The sequence below is a fragment of the Cololabis saira genome, chromosome 14, assembly GCF_033807715.1.
Source record: "Cololabis saira isolate AMF1-May2022 chromosome 14, fColSai1.1, whole genome shotgun sequence".
In the NCBI taxonomy this organism is placed as follows: Eukaryota; Metazoa; Chordata; class Actinopteri; order Beloniformes; family Belonidae; genus Cololabis; species Cololabis saira.
This window is the reverse complement of record NC_084600.1, coordinates 21,996,160-22,017,270: the sequence shown is the minus strand read 5'-3', so window position 1 is coordinate 22,017,270 and position 21,111 is coordinate 21,996,160. Positions and strand designations below refer to the sequence as shown.

The 21,111-nt window shown below is 43.6% G+C and overlaps 1 protein-coding gene across 2 annotated transcripts in view; it reads left to right on the top strand.

The window, feature by feature from the left end:
* The window catches only part of zzef1 (zinc finger, ZZ-type with EF hand domain 1), a 37,881-nt gene extending 17,633 nt beyond the window's left edge, over positions 1-20,248 (top strand). For both annotated transcript variants that reach the window (XM_061740150.1, XM_061740149.1), the window contains 16 exons: positions 9-172; positions 430-710; positions 1,770-1,944; positions 2,029-2,161; positions 7,338-7,564; positions 7,648-7,956; positions 8,036-8,136; positions 8,595-8,730; positions 8,831-9,190; positions 9,284-9,427; positions 9,716-9,884; positions 10,008-10,106; positions 10,213-10,378; positions 11,521-11,671; positions 13,551-13,622; positions 17,998-20,248. In XM_061740150.1, the coding sequence (XP_061596134.1) occupies positions 9-172; positions 430-710; positions 1,770-1,944; positions 2,029-2,161; positions 7,338-7,564; positions 7,648-7,956; positions 8,036-8,136; positions 8,595-8,730; positions 8,831-9,190; positions 9,284-9,427; positions 9,716-9,884; positions 10,008-10,106; positions 10,213-10,378; positions 11,521-11,671; positions 13,551-13,622; positions 17,998-18,078 (2,768 nt within the window). In that variant the 3' untranslated portion in view covers positions 18,079-20,248. The remainder of the gene's footprint in view (positions 1-8; positions 173-429; positions 711-1,769; positions 1,945-2,028; positions 2,162-7,337; positions 7,565-7,647; positions 7,957-8,035; positions 8,137-8,594; positions 8,731-8,830; positions 9,191-9,283; positions 9,428-9,715; positions 9,885-10,007; positions 10,107-10,212; positions 10,379-11,520; positions 11,672-13,550; positions 13,623-17,997) is intronic.
* The last annotated feature ends 863 nt before the right edge of the window (positions 20,249-21,111 follow it).

The window sequence follows — 21,111 nt, the reverse complement described above, 5'->3', positions numbered from 1 at the left end:
ATCATCAGCCTCAGAGTCTGTACCACGGGAAGCCAACTCTCCAGAATCGGAAGTGACCAAGGAGACAGACGAGAGGCTGCCTGAGGTTCCCCTTCAGGAGCACGTGTTTTCAGAGTGCTCCAGAGAGAGGATCCTGGGACTTCTCGCCGCAATGCTGCCACCAGCCAAACCAGTATGTGATAGCAAAAACCAGCTTTGGGGTTGTCATTCAGTGTCAGTGAAATGAAGGAATTCTTTAAACATGTAGATTGATTAAACGGAGGACGCCGTTACTGCTCTTGTGTGTGTGATTTAAATATACCAAACCTAATCCTGTTAAAATGCTTATCCTCTTACACGTTCCCGTTTGTCCATCTGGTTGATATTTTAATCTCAACTGTTATCTTCTCCAGTGTGTTTACATTTACATGTTTCCACCCGTGTCCCCAGGGCTGCACCCTGTCCCTGCCCAGTCTGAGCTCCATCCTCCCCCAGCTCTTCAGGGCCGTCATTTCCAACGCCGGCTCTCTCAACGAGACCTACCACCTCACCCTTGGGCTCCTGGGTCAGCTGCTGCTGCGAATCCCTCCGGTGGAAGCCGATGCTGCCGTTACAGAAGCCCTGGCTGACAAGTTTGAGCTGCTGATGCAAGGAGAGGCCGTTTGTTCTGACACTCAGGGCTGGAAGACTGCCCAGCTGCTTTTCAGCCTTGGGGCTGTCTGTTTAGACAGGTAAAAGATCTGCAGAGATAGTCCATTGATTTCACTTTTTCATATTCATAATGGTCATAACGTATGTAAATCGTATAACTGATCATGCTACATGTGTGTAAAGACTCCCCAGTAGGGATGGGCGGTATGGACTAAAAAATGTATCACGATCATTTCTGGCATTTATCCCGATAACGATAAAAATGACGATAAAAAAAATACCAATTCAACTCCACCTTGGTAACTATAAATCTATCTCGCTCTCAGATCTGCCATGTTTGTTACACAAAAACGTCATCAACAGGAATTTATCCTTCTTTCTTTCTTTCTTTCTTTCTTTCTTTCTTTCTTTCTTTCTTTCTTTCTTTCTTTCTTTCTTTCTTTCTTTCTTTCTTTCTTTCTTTCTTTCTTTCTTTCTTTCTTTCTTTCTTTCTTTCTTTCTTTCTTTTCTGGCTCATTTTTTTCTTTCTGGCTCATTTCTTTCATTCTTTTCTGGCTCATTTCTTTCTTTCTGGCTCATTTCTTTCTTTCTTTCTTTCTTTCTTTCTTTCTTTCTTTCTCTGTTTTTTCTTTTCTGGCTCATTTCTTTCTTTTCTGGCTCATTTCTTTCTTTCTTTCTTTCTTTTCTGGCTCATTTCTTTCTTTCTTTTCTGGCTCATTTCTTTCTTTTTTCTTTTTTTCTTTCTTTTCTGGCTCATTTCTTTCTTTCTTTTCTGGCTCATTTCTTTCTTTCTGCTCATTTCTTTCTTTCTTTCTTTCTTGCTCATTTCTTTCTTTCTTTCTTGCTCATTTCTTTCTTTCTTTCTGGCTCATTTCTTTCTTTCTTTCTTGCTCATTTCTTTCTTTCTTTCTGGCTCATTTCCTTCCTTCCTTCCATCCTTCTGCGTCATCAACGGGAATTTATTGTTTTTACCGCGAGATGACAAATTCTTATCGTGGGGAATTTTTTGACGGTATATCGTGAACGGTAAAATATCGCCCATTCCTACTCCCCAGCATAGTAAATGATGCATAAACAGACACAGAACTTGAAGACGTTTACAGAGTTGTTTACTAGCTGTTCCCTTGTTGTGTTTGCAGTCGTATCGGTCTGGATTGGGCTTGCACAGTGGCAGACATTTTACACAGCCTGAACGCTTGCCCCGAGTGGAGCACTGTCATCGCCGCCTTCACAGACCACTGCATTCAGCAGCTGCCGCAAACTCTGAAACGCACCAACCTCTTCACCCTGCTGGTGCTGGTGGGCTTCCCTGAGGTAAGCAGCGCGCGGCTGCAGTGTTTTACACCACCGCAGGCTCCAGGGTGGCTTGTGACTGTGACTCCTCTGTCGGTCTGGCAGGTGCTGTGCGTGGGAACCCAGACGGTGTTCATCGACAACGCCAATGAACAGCACAACATGATTTTGCTCAAACACTTAACAGAGAAGAACCTCGCTGCAGTGGTGGATGTTAAGACACGGAAGAGGAAAACAGGTTAGTGCAGCTGGAGCACGTGAGTGGCGTGTTGAAAATAGGGTCAGTCTCTTTTTTTCTTATTAATCGCTTCCTCTTACCTTTCCTTCTTGGTTCTTGGACCTGAGTGATAAGGGTTACTACTCCTATGAAATGGGACGCCTCTTCAGGAACACAGTGCATCATCAGTAGTCTTCAGCAACTTTCAAATAAAGGAACAATTTATTTGTTTATTATTTTGAATTTTATTGCAATTAAACCACACATATTATTAGACAAATCCCATTTCCCCAAAAGCCAGACCAGTTCACATCCTGACAAATATCTCTGAAAATAAGAGTTGGATGTCCAACGTACATTTATATAAAAGGAAAACTACATGAATAAATGAAGATTTAGAGAAAATAATAATGTATTCTATATCATATATAGTAGTTTGTATACTAATATTGGTTGTAATCAACAAGGATACAAATAGTTGTCAGAAAGCGTCATATTTGCTAACATTTCCTCCGGTGGTATATCTGCTTTCCTCCAAGTGCACATGACACGTAACCTTCTACGCCGGTGGCCGTGTGTTGGCTTGAAAGGGTCTTTCCATTTAGACCAGGAGCGTCAGACTTTGTTTCATCCTGGACTGCAAGATCAAATGTATCTCATTTTTATACATCACATTACATAATTGCCCCTTCATTTAATTAGTATTAATTGACATCAATTAGTTACTATTGTAGAGGTGTGACTTTCCTCTTCATAAGTTTTCCTTTTCTTAGACATTCTTATTTCAAATCCATGGTCTGTTGTAGAAAGCAGCTCAATTTGAGATGCTGCCATCCATTTGGTAGATGACATCATGGTGCAGATAACAAAATCAAGTTGTACTTTGAGACGTGTCATTAAGGCTGATATATGTTTCCACAGCAGCATCGATCTTTTCATGTTCCCGCAGACCTCGGCTTTGACAAGTTTGACTCAGACCAAATGTGCCTTCTTCTCATCAGTGGGTGCAACACAGATTTTTCACATTGACAGCCCTTTGATGAGGAGGGGTTTTTTTCTCTCTTTTTACTGAAGGTTTTTCTGGTTTGGGTCGTTCACCCTCAAAAACAAAAACAAGAACTGACTGATGGGTAATGTTAGGTTGTGTGGAACGAAAGCAGGTGTGAAGCTAGACTAAACAATCTTAAAAAAGGTACAAGGTGAGGACTTTAAAGATGACTCGGTCCATCTGATCCAAGCTAGTCTCTTTTAATCATTTGATGTTGCTGCCATCTGGTCACTGATACCGTCTGCCAAAACCTAAAACAAATAGGCTTGGCATTCATTGCTTTTTAAATGAGACTTTCGGCTGTTTAGTTTGAATTTGTTATTGTTTTTATGTGTCTTTCTTCTGGTAGTACAACAAATTAGATCATAACGATACCTAAGACCATCAGAGAACAGAAGGCCTGCAAGTTTCATATTGCACATCTCTACTGGTGTCTCATGAAACAGATAATTAGAGATGGCTCCACTGTTTCCCCAATTATGTGGAAAATTTATCAAAAATCAAATGTCAAAACCGATAGAACCTTGTATAAGTCTGGAACTCTCTGGCCGCGTTCAGACTGCCAGCCAATATCTGATTTTTAGCCCATCCAGATTGAAACTGGATGACTCTTTTGAAGTCTGAACAGTCCCAAACCGCATGAGATCCAATCCAGATCGAAACCACCTCCGGTAGGTAGTTTCATATCGCATTTGGGCAGATGCGTCTCAGTCTGAACAGCTCCAAACACTCAGATCGGTTTTGACTGTCCGTGACGTCACTCTACGCGACGCCAGACCAGACCCTTGCGCCAAACCACCCGTCCATTTCCAGTTGTAGAGCTACGTTACCGGTATGGAGCAGTCGGAAGATGCCGAAAACAGCCACAAACAGCGGCTCCATCTTGTTATTGTTTGTGTTGTCGCAATTACATGACGTCACACAATACACGCGCTGGGTGACGCCTCCGCTCCGACGTCGTTGCTATGGCAACCCGTCAGATCAGTCAATTACCCCTTTTACACCAAGCTGGTTCCAGAGCTGGTGCTAGAGCCGGTTCGCAGTTGGTTCTAGTAAGAACCGGTTGAGAACCGTTTGCTTTTACACAAGCTGCTGCTGGCCAGAGAGCCACGTCATCACGTTACTGTATACGTCACCACCACTCCCCCTCGTTTTCATCCCTACCCTGATCAGGAAGCTGAGAGCCAAAAGCTGTTTTAATTTCAGCTGTAGCGCTGTTAAAATGGCACTTTATTAAGTTTTAATATTTTTTCAGGCTTAAAAGTAACCTTTAAGATCCCCTACCTGGGCTCAGTTTATCCAAATAACGCCTGTTAAGAAATTTGACTCGAGAGCCGGCAGCCCCGGGGCCCAGCAGCTCCTCACGGCTCAACCTGCGCCGTCTTCCCGGGGGAGAAACCTGCAGCTCTGTTGAGAATTACGCTGGATGAAATAAATCATTTAGGAAGATAAATATTGGTTTAATAGATGAAATCTATCAGTTGTAGCTACGCCTGTTAAGAAATTACGGCGTACGGTGCGCGTCGCCGCGTACATCGACGCAGAGCCTACGGCGTAGGTTACGCAACCTACGCCGTAGGCTCTGCGTTGGTGTAACGCGGAACCAGAACCGCGGGCTGGGACGCGGGCTGGGAGGCGTCCCCGTGGGCCGGGAACCTGCCGATCGAGCGGCAGCCTCGCGTCCAAGCCCGCGGGGAAGCATCCCAGGGCTTGAACGCTTCCCCCGCGGGCTCGGATGCGAGGCTGCGCTCTGTCGGCGGGCTCCGTGCCCGCCGACGTTACTGCTGATGGATTGTACCGTAGACCACTGCTGCTTCTGTTTTACATCCATTATTAAATAAATTGATGTAATAATAAAAGAGTCTGCTAACTTAACCGCCGTCTTCAACGCTCCGTTGTTTAAAAACGGCGCTCTTCCGTGTTTATTCTGCTTTGTTTGTTCAGTAACACCGTCCCCAGCCCCTGACGTAAGCACGAGCTCCCGACGTAACGTGGTTCTTACCCTGGCCCAGCAAAGACCCCGTTCTCCTGTAGCACCAGTTTTGAGAGCCAGGAGCCGGTGCTTAGGCTGTGTAAAACCAAAGAACTGGTGCTAAGTCTGGCTCTAGCCCAGAACCAGCCCTGGAACCAGCTTGGTGTAAAAGGGGTAAATGATGTGGCCCAGTCTGAACAGAGCCAGATGCGATTTGGACACTTGCTAAAAACAGTGTGGACAGTCATCCCTGAAAATCGGATATGAGAAGGAATCAGATATGAATCAGATTTGCCTGCAGTCTGAACGCGGCCTCTGTCTCTGTCTCTCCGTCTCTTTCTTTCTTTTTTTCTTTGATTTTTAATCAGATACATTGAAAGTTGCCTGACAGTAAATTGGGGCAGACAGAGGAGATGAAGATATGCAGCAAAGTGCCACAGGCCGGGACTCAAACCAGGGCCGGCTGCAAGAGGACTGTAGCCTCTCTAAATGGGGCGCGGGGCACCTGGAGCTTGTGTACTCCTGTCACATGTAGGGTCTAGGTCAGGTTTAAACTTTGCCAAATGGTCTTTGGGTAATTGGAGCTGATTCAGTATCTGAGATTGAATTATAAGTTACCCAACTGATAACAACTAACAGATCAATATACAGTGACCAACCTTTTCCCTCCCTAACTTTATGTTAAGGAACATTATTCATTGTTATGGTATAAAATTAGAAAAAAATAGTGGTTGTAATACTTTCTTTTAAATGTAACTTTGTTATTTGATTTCAGATAGGACTCCATTTGAAGTGTAGGCCCAAAAAGCTGTTAAGACCCTTTCACATAGAACGCGGTTTGCGCCATACACACCGCCGGGGTGGGCACAGACTCCCCGCAGAGCAAGACGCGCAATGCGTGCATCGCGTACATATTTGTTGCAAGTTGCTAGGCGACCGAAAAAAAAGTTTTTCCGGTCCGGTGCCGTTTTCCCACTCGTTGGGGCGTACAGTAGCTACAGCTCGGTTTGCAAAATGCATCTATCCCTGCTTCAAAGAAAAGCCCTGGCTTTAGTTCTTCTGAGGAGGAGGAGACGACGAGCAGCAGCAAGGAGGGTTCATGAAATCCTCATGAAGACAGGATTTGGGGGAATACAGGCTCGTTCTGGAGCTACAGCTCCATGATGGCCAGGTCTACTTCAGGCTGAACAGGGAGCAGTTACAGCCTGTTGGGGAGAGTTGGAGCCTCAGCAGGATCAACCAACTTCAGGCTTCATCACTACAACTGAACGCCTGGCCTCCCTTCCTCTCCTTTATATATCTGTCCCTCAAGTCCTTCCATTTTTTCTTCAAGTCATCCACTGTAAATAGTTAAAAACATATTTTATTAAAAAACCTTTCTGAACTATGTTGTTGTTTTTTAGCTCATGTCAGTCATCTCTAGATTTTTAGATATACTGAATGGACATGTAGTAAAGTATGTGCTTCAGTTTACAAAAGTATTGACACGTGGTCTTTTCATAACCATATATTGATAAATGATTCAATTGATCCTGATATGAGGCATGGAAATGCTATATTTTATTTTAAACTAACATTTTATTGTTAAAAGAATATCACATTTCTACCACTTTTAAACACGCCTGGTATGTCCAAATTCTGGGAGATTTATCTCCACTTTTGTCCCTTTTTAATGATGTCCCGATAGGCCTGCAGTCTCGCATCCCACAGCTCCTCACACAGACTCACAGCCAAGATAATTCTTTCCTCGATGTTGATCGTCTCTGATCTACAACCTGCAAGTTTTTTTTCACCCTCCACCACCTTCTCTCCCATTGGACGCGCCGAGATGTCGTCACAGGGGGGCACGGGGAAATAAAAAAATGTTCAATTCGCCGCGGCAGCCTGCGCGCTTGCCGCCGCGCAAACCCCGCGGCATGCACCCTCTTGCGCGCCGCCGAGCTCGCCGCCCTAACGCGGCAGCGCATACACAATGAATGGGAAAGCCGGCGGTAGCCGCCGCTTTGCGCATTCTTTGTGAAAGCCCCTGTAGGTAGTCCTTCCCCTACAGCTGCCCTTCTGAAACAGAAATACTTAGACCAGCCTTACCCTTCCACAAGAATGCAGCAATGGAGCGGAGGGCAAAGTGATAACCCTGACATGCCATTAACCTGCTGCGTTTCTCCCCTCTCTCATAGTGAAGGATTACCAGCTCATCCAGTCTCAGGATTCCACCACAAACAGTCTACCAGGACAGTCGGAAAGCCAGGGCTGCCAAAAAATGTTTCTCAATTGCTACCTGAGCAATTTCACCTCCATCATCCGCCACCTGTTGCAGATCAGTGTGGACGGTGTCTCTCCCGACGCTGTGGAGGCTTCCTGGGTCCTGTCCTTGGCTCTTAAAGGCCTCTACAATACGCTCAAAGTATTTGTGCTTAAATTATCTACAAATGCAGAGTCTTTCTGTTCAGGTGTAGTTTTCTAATTTGACTTTGTTCTCTCATGTAGAAGCATGGAGTGGAGCAAGCTCATGAGGCCATCCAGCAGTCAGGGCTGACCCAGCTACTCGTGAGGAAGTGCAGTAAGGGGACAGGGTTTAGTAAGCTGTGGCTGCTGCGAGACCTGGAGATCCTTTCCATCATGCTCTACTCCTCCAAGAGAGAGATCCATTCTATGGCTCAAGACCCCGATCGAGACCAGAGAGATCCGGACAAGGAGCATGACTCGGACCACTCCAGTTCCTGTGCTGACGATACCGACATCAACAGGCCTGATCCCCTAGAAGGTTTAGATGAAGAGACAAAGATTTGCTTCCAGGTGATGAGAGATACTAATACTAGCGTGCAGAGACTGAAATAGTAGGATGCTATAATCTGTTTTTCAACTTTCAATGCAGATCACCCATGATGCCTTAAATGCCCCTCTGCCAATCCTGCGAGCCATGTATGAGCTGCAGATGAAGAGGACTGACTCTTTCTTCCTGGAGGTGCAGAAAAGGTCAGTTTTAAAGCTTTGGGAATTACTCTTTAGGCTATTTGAAAATCAACCAAATAAATGCAAGTATATTTAATAAAAGAAAAAAGCAAAACAACAACATAATTTTAAAGCCGTGTCAAACTCATAAGCAAGAGTCAGGATGCGTTATCGAGTGGTACTACGTAACATGGCGGTCAACCAAACACACAGCTGGCAGATGCAGCGGTGGGTGCTGGAGATGGGGCGGCTACCGGATCCATGTTACCCTGAATAGCACAGAGATTTGGGGGGTTGCTCCCCCCAAATCGTGTAGCACAAATCGAAATATGCACATGAACGTTCTCGTGACGCGCTTCCTCCCTGTCATTAAGAGTAGTACAGCTACATAGCATGCCTCTAAAAACAGGGTTCACCTTCTTTATATGTTCCTCCATGGTAAAGGTTATATTTTATCATTCTTGCCTTTGTCTTATTGTCAGATTTGATGGAGAAGAGATAAAAACAGATGAGACGATTCGAACATTGGCGCAGAAGTGGCAGCCTTCCAGACGGCATCGCTTAGAGGACAGAAACACAAAGGCTGTGGACACTGATATGATAGTGGTGTCTTGTATGGTAGGTTGTTAAATATATATATACAAGAATATACAAAAATGTAAAGTTGTGATATCCCTGGATGGTTTATTTTTACCCCCTCATCTCCTTCCTCCAACAGTCCAAACCAAGTCACTGTGAAAAGGCCACAGAAGAGATCAATGTTGTGGCCCAGAAGCTCATCACCAATTCAGAGACGGACTTGCAGCTCAGCTACGCTAAACAGAGACGCTCCAAAAGCTCGGCTCTGCTGCACAAAGAGCTGGACGTCCGCAGCAATCGGTCGGTTCGTCAGTACCTGGTGAAGGTCAACCAGGCCATCGCAACCCTGTACGCTCGCCACGTGCTGGCCTCGCTGCTGGCAGACTGGCCTGCAGGGGCAGCGCTGAGCGAGGAGGCCTTGGAGCTGAGCGGGGCCTCACATATGGCGTACATCCTGGATATGCTAATGCAGCTGGAGGAGAGGCCGCTCTGGGAGAAGGTGAGCAGGAGGCAGATTGAAGAGTTCCTACTGATTTAAAAAAAGATCAAGTTTGGTGCAAAGTTAACGTAATAGCTTTCCTTTGATAATCAGATTCTCCAGAGGGTACTGAAGGGCTGCAGCCAGAGTATGCTGTGCAGTCTGTCTCTCACTGCTTGCCAGTTCATGGAGGAGCCCGGTATGGCCGTGCAGGTCAGGGAGTCCAAACATCCATATGACAACAACACCAACTTCGAGGTGGGGAAACCTTTCTTTTTATCTCACGTATCCCCTGTTTTGTGTGTATTTGCAGTTGGCAACATGAAAGGAAATTCAGTATTTGAGGTGCAGAGACACTCCTACTCAGTAATATGTCCAAAATGAAATCCTCCATCATTAAAAAGCTCTGCAGTCCCTCCTCCGTCACTCTGCCGCCAGTTTCTGTCTGCACGTGTGTTCAGATAAATATTGGAGTACATCATATGTTCAGAAATGATTTAACCCTTATCTTATTTTGTGGATATTTTTTGTCACTTTCATCTGTAGGATAAAGTGCACATCCCCGGAGCCATCCACCTGTCTGTGAAATTTGACTCCCGCTGCTACACAGAGGAGGGCTGTGATGAGCTCATCATGTCGAGCAGCAGTGATTTCCTCCAGGACGTTCACAACTTCAGTGGATCTCCTCAGAAATGGTCTGACTTTGAAATCCCAGGTGAGGACGGTTAATAAAGAATCCTCTGAAAATTTCCCAGATGTTTGAAAATGAAACGGTTTGTCTTTTTAAGTTTGCTTTGAAATGATGCCTGCTCACAGATGTCTTCTGGCTTTCTGGTAGGTGATACCCTGTATTACAGGTTTATGTCGGACATGAGCAATACAGAGTGGGGCTACAAGTTTACGGTTACCGGAGGCCACAGGGGACGTTTTCAGACAGGTGCGTTACATTAAAGCAGATAAACATCAGTTCGAGTTCAGTTTATAAACTGCTTTCCCTTTCAAATGTAACTCTCTGTAATCTTCTTTTGCATGGCCCTAACCAGGGTTTGAAATACTGAAGCAGTTGTTAGCCGATGATCAAGTGCTCAATCATTTGCCACTGGGAGATATCTGGGAGTGGCAAGTGGGCGTGGCATGTCGTCAGACTGGTAACCAGCGGCTTAAGGCCATTCACCTGTTGCTCCGTCTGCTGCAGTGTCAATCACAGACGTAAGTCCGGCCTCGCTGGGTTTCTTCCAAAAGTTTCTCCCACATTTCTTCTGTAAAATAAATGCAAAACATAAACATCTCACCCAAAACATAGTACCCATATATCTGGTCAAAGCAGGAATGATTCTAGTTAGAATGCTCAGTACCTGCAGATCCACTATGCCCAATATAGAAATAAGTGGATATAGATGATGAAGGATTAATACTATATGAACTTAGAAGAAAGAGAGAGACATTTTATAAAACAATACACGTTCAAAATGTGCTGCACTGAAACCTGTTCCATTCTGCCCTTTTCTTTCTAATTATTTACTCATTATTTGGTGGAGTTTTGTTGTTAAAGTTTGGGGGGGTGTACATGTCAGACTCTTGACATTTTAGATTGTTCATTGTCACTTAAATTATTCTGTACTTTTTTTTTCTTTAATGAGTCTGGAATGAGATGTTGTTCATCAGGCTGTACTCAAAAACATGAACCCACAAGAAAATTACAGATAATATCTCAGGCTAGAAACACACCAACTAATTGGTGCACCGATTAATCTTGGCTATTATTGGGCATTTTTTTTAGCAACTGGCATCAACCATTGCCTGAGACGGGTATATCTGCAACAGCCCTGTGTTGTTACAAATGACACTGCTCCTTGTTTTATTCAATTAATTTCACTTTCAAAACATGTTATTTATTTAATAATTATGTAAATTGGGCACATATGTGCATTATTTGTCAATATCAAACTTTTGTCTTTTGTAGAGGAAGTGCAGAGTCACAATTTATTAACCATTTAAAAAAAAAAAAAAAAAAAAAAAAAAAAAGGGAAAAAAACGGCAACATAAATTGGCCATTAGCTGTCCTGATTTCTAAAAACCGGCATCGGTAATAGAAAAACCCTCGTTGGTCACCATCTGACTCTCATCATTTTAAATATTTTGATATAAGTTTTCCTTTTCACCAGATATGTGTAATAGTGTCTTTTAGTTTTCAAGTATGAAAACAGTGGCTTTACCCTACAGGTGATACATGTTAGTGCGTGAAACTTTCTGTCACAAAAACAGCTTTGTTTTCCCTAAATTGTCTCCCTGCACAAACGCGATTGTTTATCTTTGCACTGATCTGATTTATTTCTTTATTTACGCTGCAGACCTTGCGCATTGACGCTGCTGCGGCCTCTGTGGCAGCTCTTCATGATGATGGAAAACAACCTGGGCCAGGATCCTACCAGTATCACTGTGCTGCTGCCTCTTCACAGAGCCCTAACCGAGCTCTTCTTCATCGCCGAGGCCCGTGCCATTGTGAGTGTGGTGAAAGACGTGTACAGTATAAACGTATAACAGAAGCAGAGCATGTCTTGTTTTGTAAAGGCATTGCTTCTGAAGCGAGAGGTGTGGCAGGGGCACATTCAGCTCTTTGTTTGCTGGTGATGGCTGTGATGACAGCTTTGTTGATTTTGTAGGTTAAGTAAAGTGAGGGTTAAACACAGCTGATTGTATACAAACCTTTATTTTTTGTTTCTGCCTACCTCGATGATTTTTGAGAAGATAATTTAGTCAACATGACTGTTTTCCTTTTTTCGAGTCCCTGTCTCCGTTTATGCGTCTTTCTGTGAGATGACCATGTTTTTCCACTCGTCCCACCTGTTCTGTGATGGCCCAGCGCCAGAGCCCACCCCGTCCATCTGCCGAACAGCACAGTACCACGCAGACTCACGCCACCCTGCTGCTTCAGAGAGGAACAGACACTATCCTTATCATTTTTGCTTCGTCTTTTTTTATGAGCTTCTCAGGTTTCTTGAATTATTAAGAGCCGTCTCAGGGATTATGAACGCGACGTCAGCCAGGAGGTTCCCATCTAGATGCAACTGAACCTGACAGCGCCAGAAGAGCTTGGGATCCGACATGAAATTTGAATTAGGACAGGCTTTCTGCTCCCCTCTGCAACCATCTTGTCTTGTTAAAATGACGAGCCGATGCAGAGGAGTGTGTATCTGTAGACACCAGGGGGCAGTAGCGGATCTCAGCAGCTCACTTTCCCTTCATGGACTTTGCAGTCTGTCTGTCTGCAATGATACATGATGGGGACTGGCACTTCCTAGCAGCTTCATCCAGCAGAATATTGGCGTGATCTCTCATGTATACACCCAACATGTGTTTGCTGCTGTTGATCATGTCCAGCACTTGATCACATCTAAAATTCATCTTGGCTCCTGAGACCTGCTCAGTTTGACTTTTCTGAGCACACAGAGAGAGAAGTTATTGTATTTTGCCATCTATATTTTCTAGACAAGAGTAATCATCTTGCTACGCTACATTGGGACCATATAGTTGTTTTTTAAGTCACTTTTTAAAGTGTGGAACTGAATACCATCTTCTGGTAGTATCTACCAGCAGTGCTCCACAAACAATCAACCAACCTCCAAAAATGAGTCAATAACATTTCAAGGTTGCTGACTCTGATGTCAGTGCTTCTCAGACGTAGATAAACTTTCCTGAAGCCTTACAACCCTGTGTGGACGTGCTGGAAAATTGTGAAAAATCTGACTTCAGCTTAACGCACCACTGAACCCCCTCTGGGCATATCTCAGAGCCCTCAAAAAAAAGTTTCTTTTTCATTGATGTTCATATATTAGCGTCGGTCTCCACAGTCTCCGTCTTCACTGGGAGTCTGGACAAGTCCACTGAGATTCCCTGAACTCCTCACCCCAGGAAGTGAAGGCTATATTTAGACATCAAAACAATATGTTACGCACTGCTAACTGCAGAAATGCAGAAAGAATCTCGGCCCAGGGCTGTGATTCTCTGTCTCTGGGCTGTAAATGCTCTCTTTTGCTGGTCTCACCCCATTTAGCCTCGGTGCACTCTTATCTCTGTTGCCCAAGTCGCCGCACATGCATAACAGGTTCCTCTCCCCCTTAATATATTATAAATTATTATAAATTTGACTTCCCAACATTCCACTGTTCAGTTTATTGCCGATGTGGAAGTGAAAAGCGGTCGGGTCGCCTCATTTATAACTCGAAACAACTCTTACATAATGTCACAGTGCAGTCCGTCAGGAAGCTCCCTCTCTTCATGACGCGTATCAGACCTGTGAGGTTTTTTTTGTGTGTGTTTTCTTTGCATGTTCAGTGTTGTTGGAGATGTGTAAATGAGCATGCTTTGATGTGTTTTCCAGACACAGGGCATCCTGCAGGAGTACTTGCTGGCTATGACCACTGATGAGCAGCTCCTAAATCATACAGCGATGGTAAGAGTTGAACTCCTGTTCCGTCCTTACTTGAGAACTCCTGTCATTTCCTTACTTGAGAACTCCTGTCATTTCTCTTCAGTCAAACTCTCTTAAGGTCATCTGTGACGTGTTCACTTGTCAAGTGGCCACTACTGTGGGTGATGGTAACTGAATCGGTGTTGTCCGTGCACCCTCAAGTGTTGTGTAACTCTCCATCACGCATTAAGCAGTCGCTGTGAGTCAGCTCGCGGCTGGGCTCTTTTTATTTTTTTTCGCGTGCCAGTGAATCACCAAGCTGTTGACACCTAGCAGATCCCTCAGCACCCCCTTCCTCTTGTTGTGAATGTGTGTGGGCTGTGCTCATGGCTAATGTATTTGATAATTACAGTCCATTAGCATTTGTGGCAGAGCGAGCCACAGAGTCCTCCGTACTGAGGGGCCCGCGATAAGGCAGCGGAGCCTGAAGGCGGTTCAGAGGAGCAGAGGATGTGGGGTGCTGAAAAAACATTGTGGGTGGCTCTGTTGAGCTATTACCTAATACCTGTCGGGTTGAAAACAAAACCGTGGGTAACTTGGCACGGCAGACCTAAAGTGTTGTGATAACGATGATGCAAAGTGGGAGAGCAAACGGGCTGAAGTTCACTTTCAGATGACTGGAAACATGTTCAAAAGGGCTTCACTTACTGGAGGGTACAGTTTCTTCAAGCTCTTGTGTCTTAGTTATTTATGGTCATTATAAACCTCAATAGACTGCAGTGTTCAGGAGATTACGCTTCTCGCTCTTTAGTTTTCTTGTTAACTAAACTCGTGTGGCCCTGCATCTGTGTTTTGATTATAGAAAACACTTGAGAAAGATCTTTTTTTTTAAGGGTCCATGAGTTACCAAAATATTACAAACTTCGGAGCTCTAAAGCGCAGTAAGTAAATCTGATTTTTGGGAGTAAACAGATACCTGGCAGGGTAAAGAGGGATACTTGTACGATCTTAGCGAATGAAACCAACCCAAACATGCTGAGCAGTGGACATGCAGTTGAGTTCAATTATAATTCACGAGTTATGAACTCTAAAGGGTCAAATAGATTTCTGCACAAAGTCTTAGTCTTTCATAGCAGTTCCTACAAGTACATAGAAAAGTGACAAAACATGTTTCACTTATGGAGGGGTAGTTTAGTGAGTACAGAGGAGGTCTGGAGGACCCGGGTTCAAGCCCCAGAATGGCAACCAAGATCAACCACCTTGGGCCCCTGAGCAAGGCCCTTAACCATAATTGCTCCCCAGGGGAAATGGTGTGTTTGTTCTCTCACAAGTCGCTGTAAGTCGCTTTGGATAAAAGCGTCTGCTAAAAATGACACTAATAGACACTAGTCTAATAGATAGAAAATCACCCAATATTAGTGAGTGAACCTTTATCTTAAACATTTCCATTAACCTGTGATTATCTGAGTTGACTGTAAGTCCGTTTTCTGTACAGAACAGCTTTGACCGTGAGACGCAGGTGGGATTCATCACGTGAGCTGCTCACGTCAGGTTCCTCCACATTTCTGTTTGGTTAAGATTGTGACTTTCACTGCTCTTTGAACACTTATTTGTGATCTTTCACCACTCTTTAGAAGAGTCTTGTATTCATAGAATGATCCACTTCCTCTAAAAGGATTATTTCAGGGTTAAATCAACCCTTGCTCTATTATTAGATGGCAAGGACTGCAAACTTTTGTTAGGGATCAAAACAACATGACCCGAGTTTTGACATTGCAAAACTGAAGTCGATATTAGCACATGGAGCAACAAAGCTACCACAAAATAAAAAGCTATTTTAAGCATCTGACCTCTCTAAAACATGTCGTTGTTCTTAATTGACAGCGTGGATACAGTCCCTACAGAGAAAGTCCACTACTGATGTCGCCCAAACCACTGTGAATAGACACAAAAAGAGGAGAGTTCATGCCTTCATGGCTGCGGTAACTCCTTTTTTAGACGATGTATAAATGTACTTGTTTTGTCTGTTTGAACCCTGTCCAATGGGGCCCAAGTTCCTTCGTAACCCTGCAGACTGTCACACATCTTGTTTTTGAAGAGATCTCTGTTGAGCAAGCACTCCTTCAGAAGTGTAACAATGGTCTTAAATGTCTTATTCACCGTGAGACCAGGACTCTTTACAGACGGTTACGTAATCTTTTTCTGCCCTTTCAGCATCAAGGACTTTTTTTGTCAGCTTCTCTGAAGTGCCCCTTGTAAATGCTGTGATGCACACCCACAAAGACGTATTCTTGAGATGAAACTTTGATAAGGATCTGTTTTTTAAATAAAAATGGGCGCCCACTCACACCTGATTGTCATCCATCCAAAAGCTTCTGATTGTAATTCCTCCTCTAAATCAGCTGCTCATACCAGACATAATTTCACCACTCACAGATGCACTCTCCCAAGTTAATCACCGTGCAAACTGAGCAATTGTTTTTTGTTTAGTCTGGTTGAATTGTGAATAAAATTAGCTTTATCCTTCCATAGCCATATACAGCATTCTAAAGGTCTAAAAAAAAGCAGAGATTTGTTTGATTCTGTTTTCAGGCATTAATTGAAGAACTTCTTTTGGTTCTTTAAAACATTTAGCTTTAACCCAAAAGGCCTCTTCAGTTCAGACTAACTGCAGGGTAGCTGCAGGTGTTTGACCTCATTTAACCTGGTCACATCAGTTTAACATAATTGACCCGCTTCATTCTCTTCTTAAACCATCTGTTTTTCTTTCGTTGCTTTCATTAAAGCAGTGCTGCTTCTCTCTGAGGTCCAGGTGGAGAGTTGAGCCGTCACCTGACCAGCTGACCCTCCTGTGTCGTGAAGTGGTTGTTTAGATGTAATCTAAAGGTCTTTGCACTTCTGCTGCACTGAGTTAGTCTTATTTCTGGGAGGACCCAGTTTTCTTATTTTGATCAGAGGTGGAAGCGACTGCGTGATAGATGGGGGATCCAGATATGCACATGTGATACAGATGAGCCTCTAGTTTATAACAACATCACACAAGGTCAAGTTCTTTGCCCCGTCAGAGAGAACTGAAACACATCTGGCTCTGCATCTGCTAGATGAGTTTAAAAAAAGAAGAAACATTTGATTTAAAACATGACATAGTCTCAGCGTTGTCAGCGTTTACTCGGTCTGCTGGTATCAAGATGTCAAGAAAGATGTTTATGTCATCAACACCATGAGCTACATTTAAATGGTTCAAGTTTTAACATCTTTCTGGTCCAAATCATTTAACTTGGACAGGGGATTTATTTTATTGATTGCAATTTGAATATAATCTCTTAGCATTAAACAAAACTACAAGTCAAAGAATTCTTACGATTGCGCTCTTTGGCCACACGTACAAGTTCAAATGTGCTAAACATTGGGGGGGGGGGCGCTTAAGTTTAACTTAATGATGCACAAATACATTATTCAATTCCACAAAGTATTTTTCCCATTTGACATTTTTGATCTTGTAAAATTATGGTTTTGTTCTTGTAATATTTCAGGCTTTTTATTTTTATTAAATAACTTAAATTTCAGATTTTTTTTTTCTTTTCATCCTTGAAGATGTCCCCAATATTCCATCATGCAAAGTAGTACAACAGAGTACTTCTTTGTACTCCAAGATAACTGATAAGATTGCTTCACACTAAATGTTAAAGATTTTTATATTGATTACCTGGAACTGGGATTTTGGTGGGATAAGTTGCCATAAGTAGCCATTTTGTAGAAACAGCAGTTTATAACCTGACTTTTAATTAATCCACTAGTTTTAGAAATGGCACATATGAAAGCTAAAACCCCTTCATTTCCAAAACCAATGGATTGATTAAAAGTCAGGTAATAAGCTGTTGTTTCCACAAAATGGATAAGTGACAAGACTTTTGTCAGGGACTGTAAAACCCAGATGAAAATGTATCCCCTCGTCCAGTCCCGCACGCTGTCGTTTCTTTCCCCTTCCTCACCTGCTCCAGTTTGCTTGTCTTTGTCCTCTTCAGCACCTCTGCCATGGTGGACGTAGCGAGAGCAGGGAGCCCGCTAGCTTCCCATAACCAGGCAGAGGTGGTGGTGATGGTGTGTGACGTGGCGTCAAAGCGCCAGATCTGTTCCAACAAGACTGATCTGGATTGGACCAAAAGGTTGCGTGATGCAATTTGTGTCGAAGGTGTGTTTTGTGTCGGTATCCTAATACAAGTCAGCGAAACGTCAGGTATTTTGGCTCTATAAAGTTATGTTTATAGTGACACAGTACCACTTTTTCAGCTCATTGCACAGAGAGGATGAAAAACAAGGATTCTCATGTCCGTCTTTTAACGCCGCTAGATTTCCTTTTTCTCCTGGATGCTTGTGAATCTTTCTCTATTCTATAATCTATTTCTGATTTGTGCAGGCTCTGAAGAACATTGCTGCCATCAGCCTGGCCATCAATTACCCCAATAAATCTACCAAGCTACTCAACATGTCTCCATGAGAGGTCCCCAAAGGAAGAAGTGGGAGAGCATCTCGGAGAGGACATGTCCTGCCTCAGAGGGAAAAAGTTTGTCTCACCATTGAGTGCTTTTCCTCCAGCAGGACGCCCCTCAGCATCCTTGTCTCCACACCAGTGCCTCTGCAGCACCGTGGACATGAGCTGTGGGGGGGCACTCACACAGCACTTTCCACACGTATTCTCAATCCTCTTTGCCTTAGGTGAATCCTGTATATCAGCATGTGCTTTCACTGAAAAGGGGGCAGTTGGTTGTTTTTTTTTCTTCTCTCTTTGTTTGGATAGTTTTTTTTTCTTCTCCCTAAGTTTTCACTTGAAGATGCTGTGTTAAAGGACATGAAGTGTGCCAAATTTGCAACCTTCAATGGGAAGTGTACTCCTCTTTTTCCTGCCTTTTCTCCTCCTGAACAGCAGCCACTCCGGATTACGTGTTGATCGCTGTGAAAACGGGTCACCTTGGCAACTCGCATGTCTCAGTAGACGTATAGAGGCTCCTAAAAATACAGTCCAGGACATAGGAGTCTCATTAGTCACCGCAGAGTGAGAGTGGCGACCTACTAGCTCATTCCACTTCGTTGTCCCGTTTTTTTTTATTTCTTCCCCTTTCTTCTCCTTTCCTTCGACTCACCTTTTTTCCGTCCTTTAATTTTTACTTTTCATGCCACAGCATCGGGTGATGCAAACTTTTAGGTCTTTCACTAAAGGACAGGATCAATGCATCCCCACGTAAGTCCAAAACACCCATCTCAAACTGAGACCCTCTGAAGAACCGGTGACAATGACACAAAGCCATAGTTTTTGCATTTAAATAAGGGAAAGTTTATTCCGGTTTAATTTCGTTCAGTCAAGGTGCTGAAGTTTTTTCAGCTTCAGTTACCACTTAACTTGATCATGAGACCAGTGTGGATGATGATGGAGGTTAACATCAGCGATAAATGCCTCTGGAATATGCTTTATCTCTTAAAGGCCTTCAGTTTTATTCTCAGCTTTATTTATTTACCACTTTCATACTATTTTTACTGTCTTGATTTATTTTCACAGCCCTGATTAAAAGCTGTCCTCCATCAAAAGTCACTCTCACATTTTCTTAACGGTGTAGTGAACACATATGTATCATTGTTGCACTTGAAGCCTGTAAAATAGTCACCATAGCCTTATTATTTACCAGTAAGGCAAACTTAATTTCAAAAAAGGGGGTGCGGCAGCCAGATAAATCACATCACCGATTGCACGACTGCTAGATTTCCAGGTATCACACTTGCCCACAGTCATCTAGAGTTGGAAACTTGTTCATCTTCACTAATGCCACAGATGAGGATAAGTGCTTGAATGTGTAACGTCACTGACATCACTTCAAGCCCACCTGTGATGGATGCAGAGATGCAGCCACAGTCACTTCCAGCGCAGCATCAAGTTTTCCATTTTTTGGAGAGAGAATAGATAAGGATTTGTTTTTTGAGTTGTTTTTTTTCAGTCAATACTGTATACAGTTCAGAGGAGGAGGTTCTTTTAGTTGTAGGAGGTCGTGGTAGTTTTATACCAAAGAAACCAGTCATTGTTAGCCACAAAACATTGCAGTTAGTTCTGTTCCCACATATCAGATGGCTGCCCTGCGATGAGGTGAAGCAGATGCCAACTTTTCCACATTGTTCAGTTTTTCTCTTTCCTTTTTGAAGTGGTCCATAAATGGGCTGCAGGTTAGCTCGGTGGTTCTGTTTACACAAACATCAGCTGCAGCGAGGAGACGAAGAGACGCGCGGCCTCCATTCGGCCTCCGCAACGCCTCACCTATCTACGACGTGCCTATGGTTAAAGATGAAGCAATCATAATTTAAGTCATGTTATTAATTACTTTTTAAAAGAGAAATATATTGTTTCATTTGAAGTTTTTTGTAATTTTTTACTTTTAATGTTGGTTTCCTTTTGCGAGGATGCTTGATGTGAGGGTGACTAATTGAATGTACATAACTGTGAATACTGATTGCACAGTAAAAAAGACTTTATCAACCCCTTAAAATGTATAACTATCAGGCACTGACATGGACACTTTGAATCGGATTTTGTATGCATGGCACACTATAAAATAAAACAAAAGAAGACAGAACTGCTCGGGTTGAAATGACATCCATTTCTAATAAAAACAGAAATGTCATGAACATGACGACGGCTGTCATCCTTTCCTTGTGTGGGCTTAAGTGAGTCTCTGTGCTGCAGTCAATAATGGATTGATGTTGATGTGAACCCACACAAACTTCCAGAAGATACTGTACCCAGACTAATGGCAGGCTTGCCCACAAAACTAAAGCCATCAATAGTTCTCTTTCACTGCGTCTTGCCCTTTTCCCACAAAGTCAACAAATCCCCCATTTGCACTTTTGTTGGAAAAACCTCCAACAGCTCGAGCCGAGTGGTTCCTGTCTGTACCCGAGCTGCTTGAGTTAAACTTGCGGCCCCGCTGAGCTCCTGACTGCACCTTCCTGTCTCCCCACTTCCTCGTATATGAGATCTCAGGAACAGCGCTGTTGATGGGGCTGATGATCACCGGGGTGATAATGATATGAATTGGAGGAAATATTCAATCAGGCTCTGGATGATTCAGTGCCCCTCTGCGCCACCAGAGCCCCCACGCTGGATTGACTCAGCTCTCCTGCCTCCACGCTCCCTCCTCTCTGTTTCCTGCCTCTTTTCAGAGCTTCATGCAGGTTCCCAGAGCTGTCTCGGCCAAAGTGAAAAGGCTTGCAGTGACTGCATTGTCCTTGTGTTAATGAAACACCCCGAAGAAATGGATTCTTGTTCCGCTCAGAGGAGACCTGTACAATTCCGGATACCGTAAGATAATAATGGCATGAATGTACATCACGATTTAGTTAAGGAATGATGGCACACTTATATTTATTTTCTTGAGTCACTGCATCGTTGGGACATTTGTGTTGACAAATGTGTGCTCAGCTACAGAGACTTAATAAAGAAACCACCCATGTACTGGGGTTTAGACATCAGTACATGATGAATGAATGA